We start from the raw sequence: 26,378 nt of genomic DNA on the forward strand, positions 1-26,378 counted from the left end.
TGGCACCTCCACTTTTGCTCCCACTCCACCCAGACCTGATTTCTCAAGACCATGACCAGCTGCTTCACCTGAACCTCGCCATCCTGCACCTGACTGAATGGATGCCACATGGCTGAACCCTGAAGAACAGGCATGCTCAGAACAGGTCTTGCTAGGTAGTAGAAAGCCTTCCACCAGGGCTGCCTACTTGGCCAAGTGGAAATGTTTCACTTGTTGGGCCTCTGACTGGGGTCTCTCTCCATCTCGATCTTCTCTTCAGTCTATCTTGGACTGTCTGCTCCACTTAAAGCAGCAAGGTCTGGCACACACATCTGTTAAAGTTCATTTAGTGCCCATATCAGCCTTTCACCCTCCAGTAAGTTGCAGATCAGTTTTCTCCCGTGAGATGACAGTCCAATTTCTCAAGGAAAGACTCTATTCTCAGGTTCACAAACCAAGCCCCCCATGGAATATAAACCTGGTCCTGTTGAGGCTCACGCATCCTTCTTCAAGCCATTATCATCTTGGTCCCTACTGCTTCTTTCCTGGAAGGTTGTCCTTCTGGTGGCAATCACCTCGGACAGCAGGGTCTCTGAGATCAAATCCCTACTGTCAGAACCACCCTACACAGTGTTTTTCAAGGACAAGGTCCAACTGTGCCCCCATCCGGCCTTCCTACCAAAGATGGTGTCGCAATTCCACAGCAACCAGGTCATTTTTCTACCTGTCTTCTTCCCAAAACCTCGCAAGACCTCTGAGGAATGTCAGCTTCATATGTTTGATAGTAGGCTGGCCCTTGCCTTTTATATTGAGAGAACTAAGCCCTTCCACAAGTCCATGCAACTCTTTGTAGCAGTGGCAGAAAAGATGAGAGGGCTACCCACGTCAACCCAAAGAATTTTGTCTTGGATAACCACCTGTATCCAAGCTTGCTACAAGCAGGTGAACGTTCTGCCTCCAGCCATCGTGACCGCTCATTCCACATGTGCCCATGCTTTGTCAGAAGTATTTCTCGCACAGGTACCAATCCAGGACATCTGCAGAGCTGCAATCTGGTTGTCGGTTCATACCTTCGCATCCCACTATGTCATCACCCAACAGGCCCGTGACAATGCCAGTTTCGGGAGAGCAGTGTTGCAGTCAGCACATCCAGGAACTTCGAGCCCACCTCCAGGGGTACTGCTTGTGAGTCACCTAGCATGGAATGGACATGAGCAAGCACTTGAAGAATAAATGGTTACTAACCTTTTGTAACTGTTGTTCTTCGATATGTGGTGTTCGTGTCTATTCCATGACCTACCCTCCTACCCCTCTGACGGAGGTATCGGCAAAAAGGAACTGAGAGGGTGTGGGTCTGTGGCGCCCCTTATACCGGTGCTTATGCACACAACTCCAGGGGGCGCTAGAGCCAGCCCAATGGATACCATTGAGGGGAAAATCTCTGGCAACGATGCATGCGGCGCACACACACCTAGCATGGAGTGGACCTGAGCAACACATCTTGAAGAACAACAGTTATGAAAGGTTAGTAATCATTTTTTCTTACTCAGCAACTGCTGTTCCTGTGTTCAGAGTTACATCTGTTGACTGTAGTGATTGATGTCTCTTTGCCAAAATAGCTCTGGGAGAGTGAGCTGCATTCAGATTTCTTATGCATCACAACTGTTCATGAGTTTCCAATCTGTACTAACTCTAGTGAAGGCAATGGGGTTGTTCTGGGTAATGGGATTTGCCCTCACAATGCTATTTTTAATGTCATTCAAACTATATAACCACATGTTAAGGAGTTATTTTGAAAGCAGATTTTAAGCATCAAATTTTGGGCTTCTCAATCTTTATCATCCTTTTCAGTTCTTCTAACATCCAAAAAAACCTGTGAAACTATTAGTACAAATATTTCTCTAGTCTTAGGACTGTGTCTGTTGAAATGGTGGATTTCTGGACTGGGTGAATCAAAAGTATGTTGGGTTAATATACTGACATTTCCCTGCTGGAGACTGATTCAAATCTAGCTTTGCTCACAGAAATGTTTGTTTTGTCAGTGATGGACTCGGTTTTCACAAAAACATTATCCAGCTATGTCTACTTTGATGAAAAGACTGGAACAGCAGAAATATTATAGTAGTAAGAACCTGTATCACTGTTTTTTGTTTTGTTTTTTAATCCATGGACAGTTAACTCCTGTCTCACTTGCCTGTTTCCACTCACTTTAGTTTCTTTTTTTAAAGGTAGTGTTTCTTGTCACTTTAGTTCTGATATGCTATGCTACGATAGTGAGCTCTCAGTGACATCAACCACTGTTTTAGGAGAGAACTGAAGGACTGCAATTCAAATACCCTGGGCTTAGTAAATAAGGTATGACTTCACTGACATAGCATACATTAAATAAATGTATTTAAAATGTAATCTATTGTTTGGGATTCCATCAACACTAACATTTTTCAGCTCACCTTTATATCTGTTTCTAGGTCTTTATGCTGAATGCTGGGCATAGTTGAAAATTAAGGTTTCTTATCATCCTATCCTCAATTTTCTGCACAAAATCAGGAAAATTGGTCATTAAATTAATTTAAATTGAACAGTGTTTACTACTTAGAGAGATCTAAATCCAATCATCAACTGTTAAAAAAAAAAATCATATTATTATCCCCTTCACTGCTGAACTGAAAGTTGCTACAATTTTTATTTTTATTGAAAATGCTTTAAGTACAAATAAAGATTCCAGTAATAACTAGACAGCAAACTCCACACCTGCCCTTTTATGTTTGTACTGCTGTATCTTTTTCTTTGATTATATTACTCTCTTTAGCAACTTAATATCTTTAATAGCCATGTAAAGGGAGACACACAGACTCTTCACAGAGAAAGAGGTAACTAGCTGGTGGATGACTGCTGAGAACTCCTTCATTTCTAGACTTTCAGGAGGCTGTTAGGGGATACTATATGAGGGATGAGGGAGGGTTTCAGCTGCTTGGAGTAGGCAGGGCAGGATTTGCTCAACCCTGTCCCCTCTCCCTGCTGCTTGGAAGCCATCCACCGTATTGCTATCATAACTATTAATGGAAGGATGTCAGATTGGAGAGAGGGCTCAAGTGAGGGTCCATAGGGAGCTGTTGGGGGTCCACTGTTGTTTAACATCTTTATTAATGACCTAGATGTAGAACTAGAGAGCAAACTGATCAAGTTTGCAGATGACACAAATCTAGGGGGGAGGGTTGCCAATACTTTGGAGGATAGAGCTAAAATTCAGAGGGACCCTGATACATTGGAGAACTGGGCTCTAGACGACAAAACGAAATTCAACAAAGACAAATGTAAGGTGCTACCCTTAGGGAAGAAAAACCAAATGCACAAATCCAGAATGGGGGAAACTGGCTTGGCAGCAGCACTGCTAAGAAGGACCTGGGAGTTGTGGTGGATCACAACCTCAACACGAGTCAGCAATGCAATGCTGTTGCAAAAAAAAAAAAAAAAGCAAATGCAATTTTAGGTTGCATTAACAGAGGCATAGCATGCAAATCACAGGAAGTGATAGTACTGGGCCCTGGTTAGACCTCAGCTGGAGTACTGTGTCCAATTTCACCAATGTATAGAGAAACTGGAAAGGATCCCGAGGCAAGCAATAAAGATGATCAAAGGGATGGAATGCAGCCATATGAGCAAAGGCTGAAGGAACGGGTATGTGTAGCTTAGAAAAGAGGAGATTAAGGGGGGATATGATAGTAGTCTTCAGATACGTGAAAGGCTACACAAAAAAGATGAAGAAAAGTTGCTCTCTTTTGCTACAGAGGACAAGAAGTAAGGGTTCAAACTACAACATAGCAGATTTAGATTAAATCTCAGGAAAAACTTCCTAACTCTAAGAACAGTAGAACAATGGAACAGACAGCCTTGGGGAGGTTGTGGAAGTTTCTTCACTGGAGGTTTTCAAAAAGAGGCTGGAGAGCCATCTGTCTTGGATGGCTTAGATACAACAAATCCTGCATCTTGGCAACGGGTTAGACTACATGACTCTTGTGGTCCTTTCTAACCCTATAGTTCTATGCCTTTTCCACCTACCAGTTCTTAATCTAACCCTTGGACTAGGAGCCAGTAGTTATGTTGGGAGCTGAGACCAGGAGTGAGAGGAAAGTTTAGATACCATGCTGATTAGGTACTAGATGTATGCAGTAGACAGCCGAAAGCATTTGGAAAGAGTCTGGCATTAAACTGGCCACTAGGGCTTTTCTGGTGCTCAGTTCAGAGGATGGGAAGGTGTTGGGAGTAGAAGTAATAATATTTATTGGAGAGAGAACAGGGTGGGAAGAAAAGGGAATGGTACTGAAAATGAGAAGCAATTGTCTTCATTAGCTTGGTGCTGAATTCCTAAAAAACCCATCCTCACATTTTAAAATGCTCATAGGAAGGGAACATTGTATGCAGTGTTACCAGATTTGCCCGTTACTTTGGGGTACCCTCATTTATTCGGGTTACTCTTCTGGGGGGCGGGGTTTCTGTAATTCTATCAATGTACTGCTTGTGTCACTTGTTCTTATACGGAGCTCTACTTCTTCCTTCTGCAAGTTCCCTCCCAAAGGAGCTATCCTGCAGGACCTAGGTTCCCTAGGGTTGGATTCTTCCAGCCCCAGAATCAGATGAGCACGCACACACACTCACTAACAGAGCATGTCTGAGAGGACCGGGTTAATCAGCACTCCCAAGCTGACCCCTTATATGTCCCTGAACTCAGTAGGCTGGGTCAAGCAGCACTTCCAAGCTATCACCCTCATAGGCCCTTGGATTCAGCAGGCTGGGTCGAACAGCACCTCCAAGCTGTCACCTTCATATGCCATGGGCACCGCACTGGAATAGAGCACGCCTGAGCAGGCTGGGTCGAGCAGCACTTTCAATCTGCCAACCTCATATGTCCCAGGTTCAGCACGTCCCATCCCCACTTTCATATTACAAGTGTTCTGGTAGTAACCCCCTCGATGAGCAACGCTCACAGGATTTTTGGGCGCTGCAGGGATCTTTAGCTTAGGTACGAGGACCGTTGCTGCAGAGTGAATGAGGAAGCCAAAAGAAAACACGAAGAGGCGGGAGAGAAAGAAGCAACCAGCTTAACCATGAAAGTTATTTATTGCTAGGTAATAACCACAGGGGAGTCAAATAAACAAAATAAATAAAATAATTATATTAAATCTAACTTAAATTTGATTATCAAAGTCAGGTTTAAAAAACTATAACTCATCACACAAGTCAGGGTCAGAAGGCTATACCTAGAGAGAGAGAGAGAGAGACCTGGGTTCTCACCACTTCCTGAAGCTTGAATCAATCAGGGTTCCCAGATGGTGGCAGTAGCTAAGGGTCCAGAGTGCTGGAGACAGGCAGAACCCTCAGCACGATCAGTCAGGAGAACATGAAGTCCCAATTAAACTGATGCAGATGTTGGATTCAGGCATCAGAACACTTACTTGAGCATGGGTAGGAGTTTTTGTAGGGAAAGAACAATGGTTCAAGGGAGAACACTAGATTTGTTTATGGGTAAACTGACGGCTCAAGGGAGTACACCAAAGTTGTTTTGTTCAGGCTAGACAGTAAGTACTAATAATTCCTGGCTATGGGTGATGTTCCTTTGAGGGAGCTCACAATGCAATTAGGCAGCTTCAGTATTTTGTATACCAATAAAGGATTAATTACTAGAATTGGTCTGATAACTGCTGAGCTGGGTGTGGGTTCATTAACATCTGGAGCAGAGATCCCCCATCATGCAGTGCTTCCCTGCTTTTCTGGTCCCAGAGTTCTGGGCGGTTCTTGCCTTGGAATCTCTGTTCTCCATTCTGTATGCTAATGGGAATGCCTTCCTGTCCCATCCTTGATTCAAATGAGGCTAGGGGAGTTTCCTTAACCCTGTCACTCTTGTCCGGAGGGGTTTAGGTGTGTCTTCCACTGCCTTTTCATTGCTTTTTGTAAGTCTTTCTTCTGATCAGCTTTGGTTCAAGCAGAGGCTGAGGTGGGGGAGGGGAAGGTCTTTCGTGAGTCAAACAGGCTGGATACTGCGCCCTGGTTCCCCAACAACACAGAGCTGACAAGTAACAAAGGTTTGAAACCTCAATTTCTGAAATAGGTATGGGACATATTCGTAGATTCTAAGGCCAGAAGGGACCCATTGTGATCATCTAGTCTGACCTTCTGTGTAACACAGGTCATAGATCTTCCCCAGCATAATTCCAAACTCATAGTACACATAAGCTGCTGAAACAGGATGTGATGTAAGTTTCCTTTACTATTGTTATACAATATAAGCTCCACAAATTGTTTCAACAGTTCAGCATTTTCACCAAAATAAATGCATAAAACAAATGAAGGGGTTCTACAGAGCTACCATAGAAAGGTGGCAAGATGTGTTAACTCCATGTTAATGTGTTCATTAATATAGAAAGTATTTAAATAGTTGTCTAATGATCTATTTGCCTCAGATACACAGTCATTTTGATGGCTGCAGCAGTACAATGCAGAACTGTATAACAATACAGAAGAATGGTTTCAGAGTAGCAGCCGTGTTAGTCTGTATCCGCAAAAAGAACAGGAGTACTTGTGGCACCTTATATGCATCCAAAGAAGTGGGCTGTAGTCCACGAAAGCTTATGCTCTAATAAATTTGTTAGTCTCTAAGGTGCCACAAATACAGAAGAAATATATTAGATGTACTACTGAAGCATTCATTTCTGACTGAAGTCAGCATCAGGTAATTTGTTTAAATTATCAAGCTAACTATCTTTTATTGGTGTGCAGGGTAATCTTAACGGACATGTTTTTCAGCAGCAGCAAACTCCACCGGAAAAAAGTTGCACAACATAAACCCCTGAGATGCAGGGTCCACATGAGTATAAATGAAGATAATTTCACTTACTAAGAACCTTATGCTGGTGCCTTGTATGCCCATGTCCTCTGACATCAGTAGAAGTTTTGGGAACCTATCTAGGTGGTATGATCCTAAAAGGGAAGAACATTGGCAGATCATACCAAAGAGCCCAACTTTGTAACATGATGCCTAAAATGAGGCAATGAGATCTGCATTTAGGTACCTGATGTCCTCCAGCCAAATTTTCAAAAGTGGTCACTGATCTTTGGGTGCCTCAATTTTTAAACACTAACTTGACACCTTGGGCATGATTTTTCAGAGATGTTGATGTAAGTATTATAAATATAAGCATCCACTTAAATACCCATTTCAGGCACCTGAGTGCTTGAAGTTAGGCACACAAGTTTAAAAATCAGGCGTCTACAGTATTGGATTTAATTATGCTCCCACTGATCTCTATGAGTATGTTTACGCTGCAATTAGACATGCACAGCTGGTTTGTGCCAGTTGGCTTGGTCTGAGGCCTAGTCTACACTTACCGGCTGGTCCGGAGGCACGCCATCGATGTTCTGGGATCGATCCCGGAAGTGCTCACAATCGGCGCCGGTACTCCAGCTGGCCGAGAGGAGTACGCGGCGTCGACGGGGGGAGACTTCCGGCCGCGTCTGGACCGCGGTAAGTCCGGAGTAAGGTACTTCGAATTCAGCTACGTTATTAACGTAGCTGAATTTGCGTACCTTAGTCCGAAGTCCGGACTAAGTGTGGACCAGCCCTAAGAGGTTGTTTAATTCTGGCATAGACATGCGGCTGGGGCCCAGGCTCTAGGACCCTGTGAGGTGGGAGGATCCCAGAGCTCAGGCTGTAGCCAGAGCCGGAATGTCTACACCACAATTAAACAGCCCCTTATGCCTGAGCCCCATGAGCCTGAGTCAGCTGGCATGGACCAGCCACACTTGTCTGTTGCAGTGTAGACAAACCCTTTGAAGCAAGAGCTGTTACATTAAATCCTGTGTTTTGGCTGGATAATAGATCTGAGTTTCAGTTTCTGTCTTCTGAATTTACTCCGCATTTCCTAAGCGTTCTTCTTATATACGGTATTGCTTCTTCCAGAAACCATCGTCTTGTGTACATAAGTAGCATGACATCAAGTAGAAGGTTACGTTCTCTCTTCCTTTAAGAACAAGATGATTACATCACCACCTTTTTGTATATTTGAATTAAACAATGTTAACAATTGCTACTTACACACAGAGAATTTTAACAGAAAACTTGATTTTTTAAAAGAATATGTGTTTAAAGGGCTGCCTACATTGGAGTAATTTAATTTTTGTGTCTCACGCTGATGTTTAGCCTACAGGATGGCAGGAAATGAAAACTGATACCCAATGTGAGTGTAGCTGATTCAGATATTTTAAAGGTCAAAATATCAAAAATGGTTTCTCAATTTGTACCTACAATTTTATTCACACACACAAATTTGAGCCAACAGAGTATTTGTGTGCACAAAAAGAATTTTCCAGGCCTACTGACCATTACATGACTTTAATCACACAAATGCTGTTTCTTGCAGGCTCAAATGCAATGTGTAAAATCAGCGATAGAGATGGGGTTACCTTGGAAATTTTGGTTATGGGAATCTCTGCAACTGCAGTTAAGATTTAGGTAGAGCTGTGCTTGCCGACAGCCCTATTCTGAATTCCACAAGAACTCAAAATTGTCATTGTCTTCAGTGGAGTTTCAGGTGCTCCAGGAATGTGTGGGATCAGACCTATGATTTCCCACAGCAGTACAAATGCCTTATACCCTGTAATTTTGCCTGTGTTCAGCAGGAAAAGCAGGGACAAGGTGGGTCAGATAAGTTCTGTCACTGAAACAGAAACAGTGCTTCAGAGTTGCCTGACTTGTAGACTTTGATTTTGTATTATATTACAATAGCGCCAAGAGGCCGCAATGAGGATCAAGGCCCCATTGTGCTAAGTGCAGGGCAAACACACATAAAGACACTTCCAGTAATTTTAGGACCCATTCCTGCAAACCTCAAAGCATGTGGGCCACTTCTGTTCATATGAATAGTTCCATTAGTATTGGTCACCTGAGAAAAATTACACACCTGCTTAAGTGGCTGCAGAAGCAGGGACTACATTTGTGTATTTAATATTATGTGCCCTCTTTGAAGAGAATCTTTTTCTACCAGTTTTTAATTTTTCCACTGACCACAACTGCATTCCTTCCATTGTAGGGCCCAATCCTGCAAATGTGAACATGCTTAATTTCAGACATGTGAGAAATACCATGGATGCCAATAGGACCACTCAAGTGTGTAAAGCGAAGCATGTTCATAAGTATTTGCATGATCCACAACTTGCTGCTAGTATTCAGGATTTCCTGACAAAGCAGGTACATGAAGTACAACAAAGTTGGGAAATCTATGCCAGGATAGTAGGTTTGTTACAAAACCATCCTGACACTTCATTTAAATTACTTACTCTGTTTTTTAATGTATTTCCCCCTATTTGTATAGGTGCAGTTGGTTGTGCCAAGTTGTCACTGTTGCATGCTATTTGAATTCCTTACAATATGTTTCACACCCACTTTAAACTTTCCAGAAGGGACAATGGTATCCAACCCCCTTTTACATTTGTAATAAGAAATAACAAAAACCAGTTCTTACAGCTGTTTATACATCTCTTTCATTCTGATTTCATCGTCCTCCACCGAGCTTGTCCCAGCAACACATTTACCCCTTTGTGTCCCAGAATTGCAAGTTGCACCACCACAACTATTGAAGCAATGAGGACTTTCTGAAAGAGACAGATTCCCTTGTTATTCTGGGTCAGCTTTAATTGAATGAATGAGTTCATTTCCCTTTATTCTTAAAGAAAATATCGTCTTTGCAATTATCAAGTTAAAGCAAGGCTAAAAATGGTCTAGATGTCCTGCTTTAACATGATGGATTTTTTTTTTTTTTGGCTAAAATAAATCTTGTAAATATCTTTCTGTTACACTGCAAGTGGAGATAACTTAATGGATGTGGTAAGCAACTACCAAGTATCACACGGTCTAACATTTCATTGTTAATGCGCTCCAATCAGGGGAAAAAATGTGTTTCATCAAAGCAGGCTGGCGATAATTCTTCAAACTTTCACGCACAATTCCAGAATTTATTTCAGATTATGAAAATATTTTTCCCCACTGCCAAAAAAAAAAAAACCCACACAAAAACATACTCAGTGCTAGCCTCACAGAACAAAGGCGTAATTCCAACTGAAAAATAGGTCTTTGTTGTCTAACTCTGGGACACCTAACCACACATTTTTAATGTGAAGTTTGATACTGAAGTCATCCACACTGTACTGTGCAGGATACAGTTTAGCTACATTCTACTAGAGCAGTGGTTCCCAAACGGGGGTTCGTGAACCCCTGGGGGTTCACAAAATGTTACAGGAGGTTCTCAGGAAAAAATTCCCTAATGGCGGAGAGAGCTGTCCATAGGGACCCCGGGCAGCACGGGGCCAGCAACCCGGAGCCCCTGGACTTCCAAGAGCTAAGCAGCTCAAAGCAAGCATATCTATCACACTGAGGAGATTTAAACTTCAAGACTCCTTATAAGAAATGGAAAGGGAGGTGTATATTTTTTGCTGTTTTTAAAATTAAATAGGCAGCTAATCTTGTTTTTAAAATTATTATGAAGAACAAGTTTAAGCTTTGTTGTAACGTGTGTTGTTTGCCTGGACTGCTCAAGACCTGAATGCTTGTGTAGGAAGAACTCTTTGAGTTGGCTTCTTAAATCCCTTCATGCTGTTTCATGTCTGATACTCCTTGATGAAACATAGGAGCCTTGTCTTATAACAGGCTTATTCAAAGTGATACAAGCTATGAAAGTGACATCTTGGAAGAGTGTTGCCCTTTTCATAAATGTAATAAAAATATGTAATGATAAACAGTAATTAATAATAAATAGTGTGTAATAAGCGTGTCATAAAAACAAATTTTATATTTCCAAGATCACTGCTTTTAAAATTTATACTCAGATAAAGGAGAAAATCCCCGGAAATATTCATTTTTAGGAGGGGGTTCGCGAGACTTGACATTTTAGTGAAAGGGGTTCACAGGTGGTTAAAGTTTGGGAACCACTGTACTAGAGTAACATCGAAAGGATTATTTATGACTAGAGCTGTTGGGGCTTAGTAGCAACAGTATTGGTCTAGCTGTCAGTCACATGGCCTTTGTCTAGTCTAGAATTAAAGGCCTGGTATCCGAATACTTTAGCTAACATGTTCTAACTACCATGTTTGAAAAGTAGAACGTAAACAAGGTGGGTGAGATAATATCTTCTATTGGACCAAATTCTGTTGGTGAGAGAGACAAGCTTTCGAGCCATACAGAGCTATCTTCTGTACACTCAGACCTCCCTCTGTTGGTTGACACTTCTTTGCGTCTATTGAAGCGTAATCACTGAAGGGAGAGGCAATTTCTTAGGTCACTAGATCCAGTTTGGGCTGAAAAATCATGACACTGAATATGTAGAATATGTCACCCCGAAGAAGAGCTCTGTGTGCCTCGAAAGCTTCTCTCTCTCTCTCTCTCTCTCTCTCTCTCACCAACAGAAATTGGTCCAATAAAAGATATTACCTCACCCACCTTGTCGGTCTAATATCCTACGACCAATACGGCTACAACTACACAGCATATAATGTAAACAAGGCCTTTAATACACGTTAAATTGGTTAAGGTATAGAGAGAAGTCTAAGCTTTATCTTGATCAGCTTAGACTGTATTAAAGAATACATACTGCCTAGTCTACACTAAACTTTTCAGACATGTTAGAACATGTTACCTGTCATGTTCTATCATCAGATTTTTAAACCTAAATAAGGTCATTATTATAGGTGTAATGGTTGTGACTTTACAGTTAAAACTGAATCTAGACTTTTATATAAGTATTATTTTCTGCTGCTTCTAACCTGTGAGTGGAATAACCGATTTGTTTTCACACTTGGTGGATCACATTATGGTATGAGATTAATTTGTTTTCTGGGAATTTGGACAGTGCAGGACTAAAGATGTGTATATGCTAATTAATACAAGGTGACGTGTTCTAAATATTCAGTGTCATGATTTTTCAGCCCAAATTGGATCTAACTCCCAAAAAAATTGCCTCTCCCTTCACAGTAATTACACTCCATTAGACACAAAGAAATTGAGAACTAGTAGAGGCAGGTCTGAGTGTATGGAAGATAGCCCTGGACTCTGGAACTTATTACGAATCTTGCCATTCTAAGAACTAATACTTGAGAGATACTTAGATATGGCAGTTAATGGGCTATGTAAATACCTAGCTGGAGAATTGTTAATGCATCCTGTGACGTGTCATTCCATATTCTTATGAAAATATGCTTATGATATGAATATGACATAACTGAGATATACTTTATGCAAGATGACTCATGTGAGATATCATTGGGAAGGTTATGATTTACTGAATGTAATTATCCAATTTGTATGCCTGTATCATTTCTGTACTCAAAGTTAGGAATATTGACTATGTATCTGTATTTCAACTGTGCTATTTTGGGTGACGCCCACTGCTAACACTTCAGGCACAACAATGGAAAAGCCAGACAGGGCAGATGGCCCATCAGCAAGGACAATGAACTGTGAAAAACTTGGCCTTCCTGTGGACACTCCATACTGTGCTGACTCATGGACGCTGTGATACTACAGGGTCAGGTCGTTTTGTCACCTGATACTACAACATTACCTGGGACTTCTTGTAACTTTCTACTATAAGGGAAGGGGGCTGAAGTTTGGGAAACAAAGGATTCCTGCCTTATGTAACTCCTATTTAAGGATGGGGAAGAAGGCAAACAGGACTCCTCCTTTCCTTGGCCTGTCTGCCCAAGAAGAAAGACTGCAAAAAGGACAGCAAGGGGGAGTCCAGACTGAGACGGGTCCAGTCTGAAAAGGAATATAACTGGAACTCTGAACCACAGAAACTTTGCAAACTGCCTGCAACAATATCTAGGGTGAGAAATACTAGTTGTAACCAATTTCTTTAGTGAAACTAGCTTAGTTTGCGTGTTTGATTTCATTTGCTTAGTAATCTGCTTTGTTCTGTTTGTTACCTATATTATCACTTAAAATCTGCCTTTTATAGTTAAGAAAATTTGTTTTGTTTATTATTAAACTCAGTTTCTGTCATTTCTAATGGGGGGGAGAAGTGTGCACACCTCTCTTCACATTGAGGGAGGGGGTGAATTTCATAATGTATCTTTGGATCTGTACTCCAAGAGAGGTAGACATCTGAGTGCTGGAGCAAGTCCCTTAAACTGAGTTTTCCCAGAGCAGATCTGCAGCTGGGTGTGGCCCTGCCTGTGTGGGTGTTAGAGGAGGTTTTAAGAGCCTGATTCAGCAAAACAGATTAAAGGGGGCCCATGCTGGCAGAACAGGTAGACCCAGTAGTAGCTCATCAAATTAGGTGGCTTCCCAAGGGGTTCAACCCGTCACACATCCCTCACAGAGGGCCAATCTAACAGGCTTTAGACATTAGCATAGATACATAATACACACATTACATAAGGAGTTTTAACTAATTAAGTACCCACAGCAGATTTCTCAGGGATTAACTGAATTTCATTGCTTAGCTAAATTACAGGCTCAAAAATACTATACATTTATCTGTTTTATTAATATAGAATGTAAAGATGAGAAATTATAGAAAGTAAAACCAAGTGGTTATGACTGCTTACAAAGTTTGAATGAATTTAACAGGAATGCATTTAAACACTGATGAATTAATAACTCAAAATATTAAAATTCAAAATTTTATCACAGAGATAACCTAATTCTATTTTTTTTACAGTTCAACCAACTTCTAGTCTAGTGATAAATATGAATTAATCAAAATGAAGTCTAAAATAGTTACCCTTGAGTTGGGTGCAATACCTTTGGTATTAGAAAATTATAATCTATAATTTTTAGACACTCTAATGATGTTTTACTACTGTCTAAATGGGATCTCCAGCATGTCTCCCAACTTGAAGTCCTCCATAAAAAAGGGTTACCAACCTTCCATAACTGGTGACCATGTGGACATTTATTTTCTTGAGATAGCTGTTGAGGTGGCACAGGTGTAGAATTGGTCTGAGACCTCCCTGACTTTTGGGATTAAGAAATAACGGGAGTAGAACTCCTTCCCTCTTAAATTCTGTGTAACCTCTTCCACGGCTCCCACCCGAAGAAGAGATTGAACCTTTTGGACCATAAGTTTTTCGTGAGAGGGCTTCCTGAATAGGTATGGAGAGGGAGGGTGAGAAGAAGTGGAAATAAACTGGAGAGGGTATCCCACTTCCACCATGCTCAACATCCAACGGTCTGTGTTGATATGGGACCATGCACTGAGGAAGTGGGAAAGGCGGTCTGTAAACAAAGGAGAAATGGTCTGACATCATGGGACCTGGTATGGCGTCCTCGAGTGTCATATCAAAATGCCTGCTTAGAACCCCCTGGATATCTGGGTGGGGCAGATATCAAAGTCACAGTAGAAAGGAGAGGGTGCCCTACATCTAAAACCCTGGCTTCTTTTTCTCTGTATATCCTGATGGACAGGCAGGGCAGAGTACTGGTCAGGCTGTTGGGGCCTGTAGTGCTTTATTGAAGTTGCTGGTGGGTACAAACCAAGTGACTTAAGGTCACATGAGTTTGTTCTGAAAAGAGCAAAGCTCCCTCAAAAGGCAGGTCCTGAAGGGTTTGCTGGACTTTCGGCGGGAGACCCGAGGACTGAAGCCATAAACGCCTGCACATGGCCACTGCCAAAGTCATGGGCCTGGCTGCTGAGTCAGCCACATTCAAAGCAGCTTGCAATGAGGCCCTCGCTACTCATTTTCCCTGATCCACCAGTGAGGAGAATTCTTGCCTGGCCTCGTGTGCGAGCAAGTCCCTTGAACTTCTGCATGAAGTCCCACATGCTGAACTCATATCTGGCCAGCAGCGCCTACTGGTTTGCAATCCTGAGCTGCAACCCCCCTAGTAAGATAAAATTTTCTACCAAACAAATCCAATTTATTGGAGTCCTTTACTTTTGGGGTTGCATCCTGACGGCCCTGCCTTTCTCTTTCTTTGGCAGCAGATACCACCAGCGATGGTATCTGCTGCCAATTATACCAATGCCAATGTAAACCTGTGCATGAACAAAGTACTTTCGTTAAGTCCTTTTTGATGGGTGGGGGGATGCAGCGGTCTGCCATACAGCTTTAACAGGGTCCATAATGGCCACATTGAGAGGCAGGACCACTCTTGAAGGGCCCGCAGTGGCTAAAATGTCAACTAGGCTGTGGGAGGATTCTTTCACTACCTCCACTTGTATGCCTAGATTTAAAGTCACCCTTTTCAACAACTCTGTGTGTACCTTATAGTCATCCTGGGGATGTGACACGCCTGCTTCTGAAACAGCCTCGTCAGGAGCGGAGGAGGAGGCCAGCACCGTTTATGGACACTCTTCCTCTCGTTATGCCTTGGCAAGATCCGTTGAGCTGGCTCCTGTAGTTCTGTGCCAGGCTTAGTACCGGAGTCTGGACTGGTTGCAGCCCCATGAGACAGCGGTGCCCTTTGCTCCAAGGCTACCAAATAGGAGCACCTAGAGTTAGTTCCAGAAACTGGGGGGGAACCCCATGGATTCCGAAAGGGCCACTGGACCAGCATAGGTCCCCAGTGACGCCCTGACCATGCACCTGATGGCACCCCTGTGCCTGGGCCCATGGACAGGTAGAAGCGTCTGGGGGAGTAGCAGGGACAACTCCTCAAAAGAGAGGAGTAAGATTTGAACTCTGACTCAGAACACAAGTCTATCTGGTGACCATGGAGGTGCAGTTTCCACCAGCTTCAAGGCCAGCATAGCCGGTTTCCCTTTTGACAGTACCAAAGGGCCTGGCATTGAACGATGATCAGAAACAACGGGTTCCCTCCTGACCATCAGCACCGATACCACTGTCCCTTGTACTGCCAGTGATACTGGTACCAAAAGTGATAGGTCTCTGGCTGCAGCAAACACCACCAGCATGGTTGGCACTGAGATAGTGTTGGTACCAATACTGTAATGCAGATGTAGACTCATCCGGTACTGGACTTGATGGTGCTTGCAAAGGTGCCGGAGTCAATGGTGCCGACTTCTGCAGTACCGAGGCAGAGGAGTGCCCTGACTTAGGTCGCACTCTACTCTGATCCCCATGGCTGACCATCTTCAGTGCCGACAACCGTCCCCTCTTGGCCGACTGCTTCCTGTGCCTTTTCCTAGGCACTGGGGACGGTGAACGGTGCCAGAACTCTGGTATGATAGGAGGAGCACGCCTTATTGAAGCTGAGGCACTCTGTGCCAAATCAGAATGGCCTGGCTCAGATGGAGATCTCAGTGCCGCCTCCATGAGCAAAAACTTCAGCCTGGCCTCCTGGTCCTTCTTCGTGCAAGGCTTAAAGTCTCTGCAGATCTGGCAGTGGTCTCCCACGTGAACTTCTCCCAGGCACTTCAGATAGCTTGAATGCAGGTCACTCAGAGGCATAGCCTTGTTGCGGAAGGTGCAGGGCTTGAAGCCCAGTGACCAAGGCATGCCTCGGTACCAGGGAATGGACAAAAACTCAGCTAACTCAGTAAGTTACAAATGTACACTAAAACTATTTACAACTAACTAACTATGTCCAAATATATGAAAGAGACAGCTTGCCAAAGCAAGGATAGCTGTTCCAGTGACTGTCACGGGTGGTAAGAAGGAAGTGCGGGGTTGGCTGGGTGCTTTATACCAGGGCTATGAGTGCACAGCACCAGAGGGCACTCAAACTGCCCCGACGGGTACCACAGAAGGAAAATGCACATGTACAATCACTAGAAGAAGAACACAATTTCTTTACATGCATTCCAGACAGGTGCTTAAGGAGTAACTCATCCTGTTCTCTTGATTATTTTAATCATCTATAACTGACCTCTAGCAGACCCTGTTCTGAGCTTGGTTAGTTAGCATATTGATTTATGTGCACTCAAGATCCTGTGATTCTGAGTTATTGATAACTCTAAAACAGGTATTGGCATCTTTAATGAAGAGTGCCACGCCCCACACATCTTTTATCCACTCTATCCTTCCTAAACAGATTGTAACCAGTGATTATAATATTGCAATCATGCAAATTGTCTCCCCTTGTTTTAGTAATGCTAGTTATATCAAATTTCTCCTCATCATATGAGAAATTCTATTTTCTCTTGCTTATTACCAAGACTCTTAGCATTGGTTTATACAGAACTGAGAAAAACTCTTCTCTTTACATTCTGTGTCACCTCAGTTCAATTTGTTCACAACCTACAAAATTTGCCTTTCTCCTGCATTTGCCTCCTTAGCAAATCCCCTTTCATCAGGGTTCAACTGAGATGATTAGCCCTACCTACCCGTGAGATGCCGGCCATCCCATTTGCACAGCCCCCTTTCTACCCTGGAATGTGGCCCACTGTTCCACAAAATGAAACCCTTCAGCTTCACACCAGTCCTGCGGCCAATGGTTCAACACCAGTTTTTTCTGCCTTCTACCTTTTGTCACTCATGGAACTGGAATGATTTCTGAGATTACTTGGACTTTCCTAATAGGACTTACTTAATAGCTAAGCCTTTACCTTGTGTGCACCCTTAACCCAAGTAAGCAATCATGATCTGATCCAACTCCCATTCAGCTGAATGGAAGGACTCCCATTAACTTCAGTGACATTGGGTCAGACTCTTACTGACTCAAAGCTACCTCTAGTTTCCCTTTAAATTCAGCAATAGCAATAACCATAGGTAGTCTGTAACCCTAATCTTTATTTATACTATACTCATCTTACTTTAACCAAATGTTAAAACAAGAGTAAGCTTTTTAGCTCACAACTCAATAAAAAGTTTATGCCCCTTGTTTGAGAAGCTGGCAATTTCATGTGACATCACAAATCATGTGTTATCAGAGAAATTTCTCTGGGTCAAGCAAATAGAGCAGATTTAGCCAAGCACCTGTACTTCTTTCTGAAAACAGGATGTTTTTAAAGATTTGACATACCTGCATCAACACCAAACGTGCTGTGGTGAGAAATTGTTAGTACTTCTGCATTGCCATGAACCACTGAAGCCAAACAACAGCAGGAAGACCTATTCTCCAAGGCTTTCATTTTCTCCATAAGTGAACTGTTCTCTGTGCCCATCTATAGAAACAGTGGTGTTAATGTATTAATGCAAGACAGAAAAACCCATCAAAAGCAAAAATGTAATGAGCTCAGTTGTCTCTGAAGACAGCAGGGTTCTGTACACCAAGCTTCACAAATAACATGTAGAATAATGTGAAAATGAAACATCAGAAACCCTATTAGATGTTGTATTATAATGTTACACTGCCTGCAAACACCATTATCCACCAGCAGTGCTAGGGCTAGTTATAAAATGTGTACAGTCAGTAACACATGCTAGCATTGGTGGGGCAATAAATAGTGTGTAGAGTGCAGTTCTCCATGAAAAGAGACTGTCAAAATTGTGCCTGCTGTCTCATTGGCTCTGCTCCCCATGTGTATTCTACTGACTTCACTGACACATATGTCAACTACTTTTTACTCCTGTTCCCACTATAGAGTAAGCACAGGTCTAGCAGTGTGAGCTGAACTCTTCTGGTCATCTCATTCAAATTCACCTTAAAAATTGACTTGAGACAAATAAAATAAAATTAACCAAAAAACTTGTTCCCCAAGAAGTGTAAATGCACATTCCCTCACTTGTATCACACCTAAATTCTAGGTTGTGTTCTCTTTGGTAAAGGGATGTTTGTTTCCTGAGGCTCCCAGTGCATCTTTGGGCATGGTACAAGTAATAAATGCTAATGATGAATAGCAGAACTGTTAACTAAATTCTGACTGCAGATTCTTTATTGGTGATGGATGGGCCAGAAAGAACCCAGCTTGGCTTTCTGATCCCAGATTGAGTTTGCAGGGCTGGCAGTTAGAATAAACATCTTTTCCCATGTAAACTTAGCAAACATGATATTGCACATTGAGTGACAATAAACCTGGAGCCCCACAAGGCCATTTTTACAGCCACCCTCTTCAAAGTCAAAACACACTTTAAAGAGACAGCAAGTAGTCCTGCAACGCAGGATAATATCCAATTGTATTAACTCATCTTCCTTCCCCCTCAGCAGAAATCCACTCTGTACTACTTGTGTTTATTGTAATGTACCTGTTTGCCTCTAGATGGCAAGCGCTTCAGGGTAGTGATATTGTTTTATGGATACTTTTTACTACTGTAAGGGTACGTCTACACTACCCGCCGGATCGGCAGGTAGCGATCGATCTATCAGGGATCGATTTATCGCGTGTAGTGTAGACACGATAAATCGATCCCTGATCGCTCTCCTGTCGACTGCTGAACTCCAGCTCGGCGAGAGTCGGAAGCAAAGTCAACAGGGGAGCTGCGGCGCGGCACGAGGATGCAAAGTAAGTAATTTTAATTCAATCTAAGATACGTCAATTTCAGCTACGCTATTCTCGTAGCTGAAGTTGCGTATCTTAGATCGATCCCCCCCAGTGTAGACCAGACCTTAAGAACAGTGTTCATCAACAGCACTATGCAAATTATACAAATAGCAGTATTTGAATGATGGTGGCTATTCCTTCAGGCCTATGCTAGCTGGTGAGTACCAGTTGGTTCTAATGCTCTGGAGTGGTTTTAGTAGGGTGACCAGATGTCCTGACTTTATAGGGGCAGTCCTGATCTTTGGAGTTTTGTCTTAATTAGGTGCCTATTACCCCCCACCCCCATCCCAATTTTTCACACTTGCTATCTGGTCACCCTAGGTTTTAGGGACATCATATTCACTTCTGAGCACTTGTAGACAGCATGTAGGTACAATGAAAACCTGGAACTTTTTTCTCATGTCCTTGCACGAGTTAGCAATAAGCTACTTTTCTGTAAATATTATTTGCCATCTGTTACACTGTCCATAGCAGTACTAAATTATTGTTTTCTTCTTGATATTTGACTGACATACACCTTTTCATTCTAGCACTTCATTCTATGATGTGAACAGCCTGACCTGAATTCATTGTTTTTCCATTTTTCCCTGTTTTTTTCCATTGTTTTAGATACCTAGCAACCAACGTTTGAGAGGAAAACAATCTAGATGAGTCAATCCTGCTACATCAACAAATACAGGAAGGAGAAGAAATTGATTTTAGATCTAGGCAGAGAAGGGAAGGTAAAGAGAAGGGAGAGGAGGTGCAAGCAAAACAAGATGCTATCCGTAGGAGGGTCTGCACCTTCTGGATAAGGAGCTGCTCGTGAGAAGGGTCCCTGAAGAGGAACAGGGATGGGGTGGGAGGGAGGAGTGGATGAGAATTGCAAGGCATAACCGATTGCCACAGTATTTAGCACCTAGCAGTCCAATGTTATGCGGGAGCATGACAGGCTAAAGTGAGACAGTCGGTCCAAAAATAAAGGGGAGGCAGCATCTGAAGCAGGAACTGGTATAGTGCCCTCAGGCGCACCTTCAAAAGACCTGCTTTAGCCCACCAGAGTACCTACTATGTGACCCTGGCTAGGAGGTTAAGGTGGATGGAAGTAGTTGATGGCACTTGTAACCTCTCCCTTTTCCCTTATAGGGGTCCTGTCTCGGAGGCAGAGCCGAGAAGCGTGGCAGCTGTTGGGGCCTGACATGCTTCCTAGAAGCAGATGGAGCATAGAGGTCCAGGGACCAGAGGGTAGCCCTTGAGTCCTTCAGGCCATGTAGTCTCATATCCATCTGCTCAGAAAATAGTAAGCAGTCTTTGAAAGGGAGGCCCTGAATAGACTGCTGGACCTCCTGAGGGAGTCCCAAGGACTGCAGCCAAAAGCATCATCTCATGGTGGCAGTGGAGGCCATTGTCCTGGCTGCCATGTCTGCTGCATCTGATGCCTCTTGGAGAGAAGCTCTGGCAACATTCTTTCCCTCTTCTAATAGGGCTGAGAATTCCTGCCTTAAGTCTTGGGGCCTGGAGTCCTTAAATTTGGACAAGGAGTCCCACAAATTGTAGTTGTATCTCCCCAGTAATGCTTGTTGGTTTGAGATACATAGTTGTAGACCACCTGTTAAATAAACCAAACAGATCAAGCTTCTTTGCGTCCTTATGTTTGGGGGTAGTGCTCGACTGGCCCTGTCTGTCCTTTTCATTAGCCATCGATAAAATGAGGGACCTGGAGGGGGGTGAGAGTAGAGATACTCATACCCACTGGCTGGCACACAATATTTCTTCTCTGCCCGCTTTGAAGTGGGAGGTAGAGAAGATGGGGTCTGCTACAGGGCTCTGAGCAGACCCATTACCACCTCATTAATGGGGAAGGCCACTTTACATGGAGCTGCTGCAGCCAGAATGTCAACAAGGCTGTGAGATGATTCCTTGAGCTCCTCAATCTCAAGCCTCCAATTTGGAAGCACCTTTCTGCTTTAGAAGCTCTTGATGAGCTCTAAAGTCATCTTGGGGAAGCGAGATGTTTGGCCCTGAGACGGCCTTGTCAGGGGAGGAGGAGGAAGAGGCCTGTACTGGAGGAGGAGCTTCTTCCTCTTCTTCAGCCTCAATAATCTCCATAGGGGCCATGTCCTGTAAATCAGTACCAGGGTCAGTACTGGAGTCGGGGTGCAGTGCAGGAGCCCGCCTCTCAGAAGCAATCAAGTATGAATAGTGGGAGGGTAGACCTGGTATTAGGGGAAAACCACAAGGGTTCCAGAATAGCCACTGCATAGGCCACTCTCCTGGCCAGATACCAGCAGGGGGACCCGCATCAAGGTCCGGCGACATGTAAGATGGGTAACGGTGGCCCTTAGTGTGAATGGAGGGCTCCACGTTGGACTCAGATGAAGAATCCTCCCTAGGCATCCATGGGGAAGCGGTACCTCTTAGAAGGAGCTGGTGGGCCTAGTGCTGGGAAGGAGCTCAGAGCACCGGGCTCTTTCCTGCTCAAGAACGACAAAGCTGGTGGCTGACCTAATAGGGTTGGCAGGACCAGGAGCGACAACAAGTCTCTGGCTGCTGCAAAGGCCTCTGGGGTTGAAGGCACTGCAATTCCACTGGCACCATGATGAATTCCCAACATCGGTGGATTGTCCCACACCAGACTCAATGATCCCAGCTGAGTCGATAGTGCCGCCATGGGACCAGGGGTGGAGGAGTGGCCCAACATGGGTCGCATTCCACTGTCTTCCCCTGGCTTGCCTTTCTTTGGCATTAGCGAGCGCCCTCTGTCAGTGCACTGCTTTTTGTGCATCTTCCTCGGCACCAGGGATGGAGAGCTGTGCTGGGATGTGCGCCATGTCGGTGGAGCGCTTCGCACCGAGGCCAAAGTGCTCAGTGCTGAATCCGAGAGGCTTGGTTCCGAAGACAGTCGAAGAGCAGCTTCCTTTAGGCCAGCCTTCGGTCTGATCTCTCTGCCCTTCTCTGTGCGAGTTTAAAGCCCCAACAAATTTGGCAGCCGTCTTTCACGTGAGATTCTCCCAGACACTTCAGACAACTGGAGTGTGGGTCACTCACGAGCATAGGCTTGCCACAGGAGGCACAAGGCTTGAAGCCCAGAGGCGAAGGGAACCCCTTGACAATAAGAGGAGAAGGTACTAACTATCTACACTAAAAGTATTTACAATATATACACTAAAACTAAACTATAGACTAAACTATGAAACAGAAACCACTGATAATTGCCTTGCCAAAGCAAGAGGAGACGTTCCAGCAACTGCCACAGGTGATAAGAAAGAACCAAGAGGGTGTGGGGCTGGTGGTGCCCTTATACTGGTGCATAAATGCGCAGCACCAGAGGGCGCTAGAGCGGGCCCAACTGATCCCACTGAGGGGAAAATCTCTGGCAACAGTGCACGCGGCTAACATGGAATTCCTAATGTGGAAGAGACATAAGCCAGCGCTCAAAACTGAACTCCTCTTCTGCCAGTTCCAATCCAGAAAGACTTCTCCCTCTCATAATTCCAAAAAAGAGAGGGTGGGTGACCTGTTTTAAACAATTTTAGAAGCACTGTTGTCCTTATAATACTTCTCTAATGCTGACTTGAATGGTGAGAGTACTAGTGGTTGACTGTCTGCTGTTATACCCAAGAAAGAAGAGGTGGCCGTCAAGCTATACTATGTGGATGAGTTAGGAGAAGTGTTACTGGCATGAGCACAGGCCAAATTAGACTAAGCAGGAACCAAATGCACTACACAGAGCTTTCAGTGCAATCTATCGTACCAGACATCTTAATATTCTGGACAATACTACAACAGCCCTATGTGGAACAAGTCTAATAGAAAGAGAGAATACTTTATCAGAAGCAAACAATAACCCTAAGGAAATTTTAAGGGTCAAAGAAGCAGAGAAATGTGAGGGGAAACTTACATGATGATTAATATAAACTGCAATAAATTAATAGCTGGCTCTTAAAACACACCAATCCCAGATAAATAAGGTAAAGCTTGTGCACTTCCAGAGGGAAAGGGATGAAAACATTTTAGAAAAATCTATTAACTCATCTGTTCACTTTAATCACAACAAGATCCAACGTCCAAGATTAAAGCATCATCAGGGGACCTGACAAGACTATGTGTATCACACAGAGTCATTTCACTATACAAGATTGTCATGTGGTTCTTACTTGCCCAGAGAGAAATGAGAAATGTATTATAATCCTGCAAAATTACTTTATTCACACATTTCAGCAGAGGATTTTTAAAACAAGTTGTTTATATCAAACAAGAGTTTTGTGCACTGATGATGAAGTTATACCGGCTCATTCTCAGCACAGATATGCATAAAATACAAAAAGCTTTCCTCTTTGTTTACTAGAACAAAAGATGCACTAAACTTTTTTGGAAGCTGGAACTAGATGTCTGAAGAAGATAATGCTGTGGCCACTCTATACCTGGCTCTCCGGCTGTGTTGCTGTGGAAACCAACAATGATTTCAGCAACCTTTCTAATTGAAAAAGAATGAGCGGAGAACCATGGGCCTGGTTCCGTCCATTCTGTCTAGGCATTTTTACTGCATGCATCAGCATGGTATCTGTGTGCGGGATTCTTCATTGCTATTTAGAAGAGAAGGGGTTGATTGCTGGTTTGAGCCTATCACCTCTGGGCTTGGGTGCTTATAAAGGCTTTGCGCTCAGGCCCTTGTGGCTGAGAAAGTGACTGTTTTTTTTCCCCTACTGTTACTCACACCTTCTTGTCAACTGTCGGAAATGGGCCATCCTGATTATCACTACAAAGGTTTTTTTTTCTCCTGCTGATGATAGCCCACCTTAACTGACTTCCCTCATTATAGTTAGTATGGCAACACCCATTTTTTCTGTGTATATATATCTTCCTACTGTATTTTCCACTGCATGCATCCAATGAAGTGGGTTTTAGCCCACGAAAGCTTATGCTCAAATAAATTTGTTAGTCTCTAAGGTGCCACAAGTACTCCTCATTCTTTTTGCTGATTAGACTAACACAGCTACCGTTCTGAACTTGCATCATTCAGTGACTCCTCTGCCCAATTAAGGAACAGAAGTGATCAGATCTAAAGGGATTCTCATCCAATCCTTCTCACCTAGAGAGGTTAAGATGGTGCAGTAAGCTTGAGCTAATGTGCATGTGTATAAGGCCCAATACAGCAAGGTGCTGAAAGTCCTCAATTCCCGTTCATGTCAGTAGACGTGCAGCCCTTCTCAAGACAAAAGGTGCTCTGTCCCACTTAGGACTGCCCCATAAAAAGAAAAACAGGGGTAGCTTTCAGGACCTGATAAGGATACCACAAAAATCCCCTCCCCCAAAAGACAGCTGAGTTTTAGCCAACACTTCCACTTTACAGCAAGACAGTGTGAGCCCGTTTGGACTCTCAGTTGAAAGCCAGGAACTCCGAAGTTCTAAGCTCAGCTCTGACCCCTGTTGTATATCCTTAGAAAGTCACTTAGCGCAACTGTACAGATGACAAAACGGAGGCAGGGAGGTTAATACTTATTCTCACAACATGGCTGAGAGGTAGGTTAATGTTTGTACTTGAAAAGAGTGAAAGCACTAAATCAGTGCTAAATATAACTACCTTCCAATACTTTCAATACTTGGATGGGACAATACTAAAGAAAACCCTGGTGCTAGTGAGTCAGTAGGTGCTACTGTTCCCGCTGAATCAATGCCCAAAGACGGTTTAGGGGTCTATTCTGCAGCTGGAGATACTAAATCATTGTGGTCATACAAGATCCCACAACATTTTTTCTAAGAGCAGGGGTGTTAAAGGCCAGTGTCCTGCCCAAACTCCCCCTTGTGGTTTCAACTCAGGACAGAAGAATTCATGTTCTCTTCCAAGGTGCTGTGCAGTGTTGCTGTGACCTATTAGACAGCTACTGTGTTCCACCTCAGAGGTGGCTGCATTTCACTGATGGAGGAAGTGATACTTTACCCCTCTGTTGTCACACTAGATTAGTTAGAGAAAGATTGTGGCCAGCCCCTGCAAGGGAGGACAAAGTAGGGGAGAGGGTGAAAGGGGTCTCTCACTTGCTGCCCCAGTCCAGAGGCTGCGCACTATGGCATTCTTGCTTTCAGAGAACACAAGGCCTGTGAGATGCTAGTGCTATGGCTTGGATTAGCCTCAACAAACAGGATTGAGGGGGTGGACTTTAGCCTCACCCTTCCCACTGTACACCACTCAGCAAAGCTGGCTGGATGCTGTACCCACTTCAAGATAGTAGAGCAGTGGTAGGCATAATCCCACCCAGGACTCTTGCTGGGGCAGAGCCTCTCCACACCATCTCTAACTCAGGGCCATGCCACAAGCATGATAAAAGTTTCAACTGTTTGCAAAGTGCTTTGAGTAATTCAGATGAAAGGAGCTATAGACATGAAGAACATCACCATAAATAAACGAAGTGACACTACACGGTAATTAATCTCAAATGGAGAATCCCTCCATTTCATTCAGTGAAGATACAGGACTCAGTTTTCCAAAACGCACTAAGGGCCCAATCTAACTCCTCTTGAAGTCAATGGAAAGATTTCCAGTGGCTTTTGAAAGGTGCTGCTGCATTGGGTCCAAAAGTAGACTTCATTTTGTAAGTGTTTTAGCCTGAATTCTTAACTTCCCTTGGAAGAAGCAAATAATTTTCAATTCTCCTGATTTGATTATTATTTTTCTTTTTACAACAAATTTCTAAAAAAAAACAATGTATAATCGAAGGAATATTTAGAGATGTTAAGAGGCATACATGGGTTGCACAGAAAAATAATGAATTTCCTTTACACTTTCACTAGTAATGTTATATTTCTAATCCTCTCATTTAGAAGAGATTAATTTTCATACTTTACCTTCTCAATGCAAGTTTTCATTTCTGCTATTTCCCTCAGATAGGCATCCTGTAAAATAATTCAAAGAATAATCACAACTTTGTGGTAGAGAATTTGTTGTTCATATATACTTATATATTTGGGGGATATAGTTTGTTTGAAACAAACAAAGCTGTCTGCTATCAATAATACACTGTTTTCTTATTAAATTTAGGGAAGGATTTTTCA

The 26,378-nt window shown here is 43.3% G+C and overlaps 1 protein-coding gene across 4 annotated transcripts in view; it reads right to left on the reverse strand.

Moving 5' to 3' along the window:
- Positions 1 to 6,622: 6,622 nt before the first annotated feature.
- Positions 6,623 to 26,378, reverse strand: part of LOC117874295 (polyamine-modulated factor 1-binding protein 1-like) — a 74,596-nt gene continuing 54,840 nt past the window's right edge. For 3 of the 4 annotated variants that reach the window (XM_034764263.1, XM_034764260.1, XM_034764259.1), the window contains 4 exons: positions 26,172 to 26,219; positions 17,891 to 18,032; positions 9,495 to 9,624; positions 7,819 to 7,994 (listed from right to left, as the gene is read on the reverse strand). In XM_034764263.1, coding sequence (XP_034620154.1) covers positions 7,862 to 7,994; positions 9,495 to 9,624; positions 17,891 to 18,032; positions 26,172 to 26,219 — 453 coding nt within the window. In that variant the 3' untranslated portion in view covers positions 7,819 to 7,861. Of the gene's footprint in view, positions 6,955 to 7,818; positions 7,995 to 9,494; positions 9,625 to 17,890; positions 18,033 to 26,171; positions 26,220 to 26,378 lie in introns of those variants that run through there. The other variant, XM_034764262.1, reaches the window with a different exon arrangement.

The sequence above is a fragment of the Trachemys scripta genome, chromosome 3 (genome assembly GCF_013100865.1).
Source record: "Trachemys scripta elegans isolate TJP31775 chromosome 3, CAS_Tse_1.0, whole genome shotgun sequence".
Lineage (NCBI taxonomy): Eukaryota > Metazoa > Chordata > Testudines > Emydidae > Trachemys > Trachemys scripta.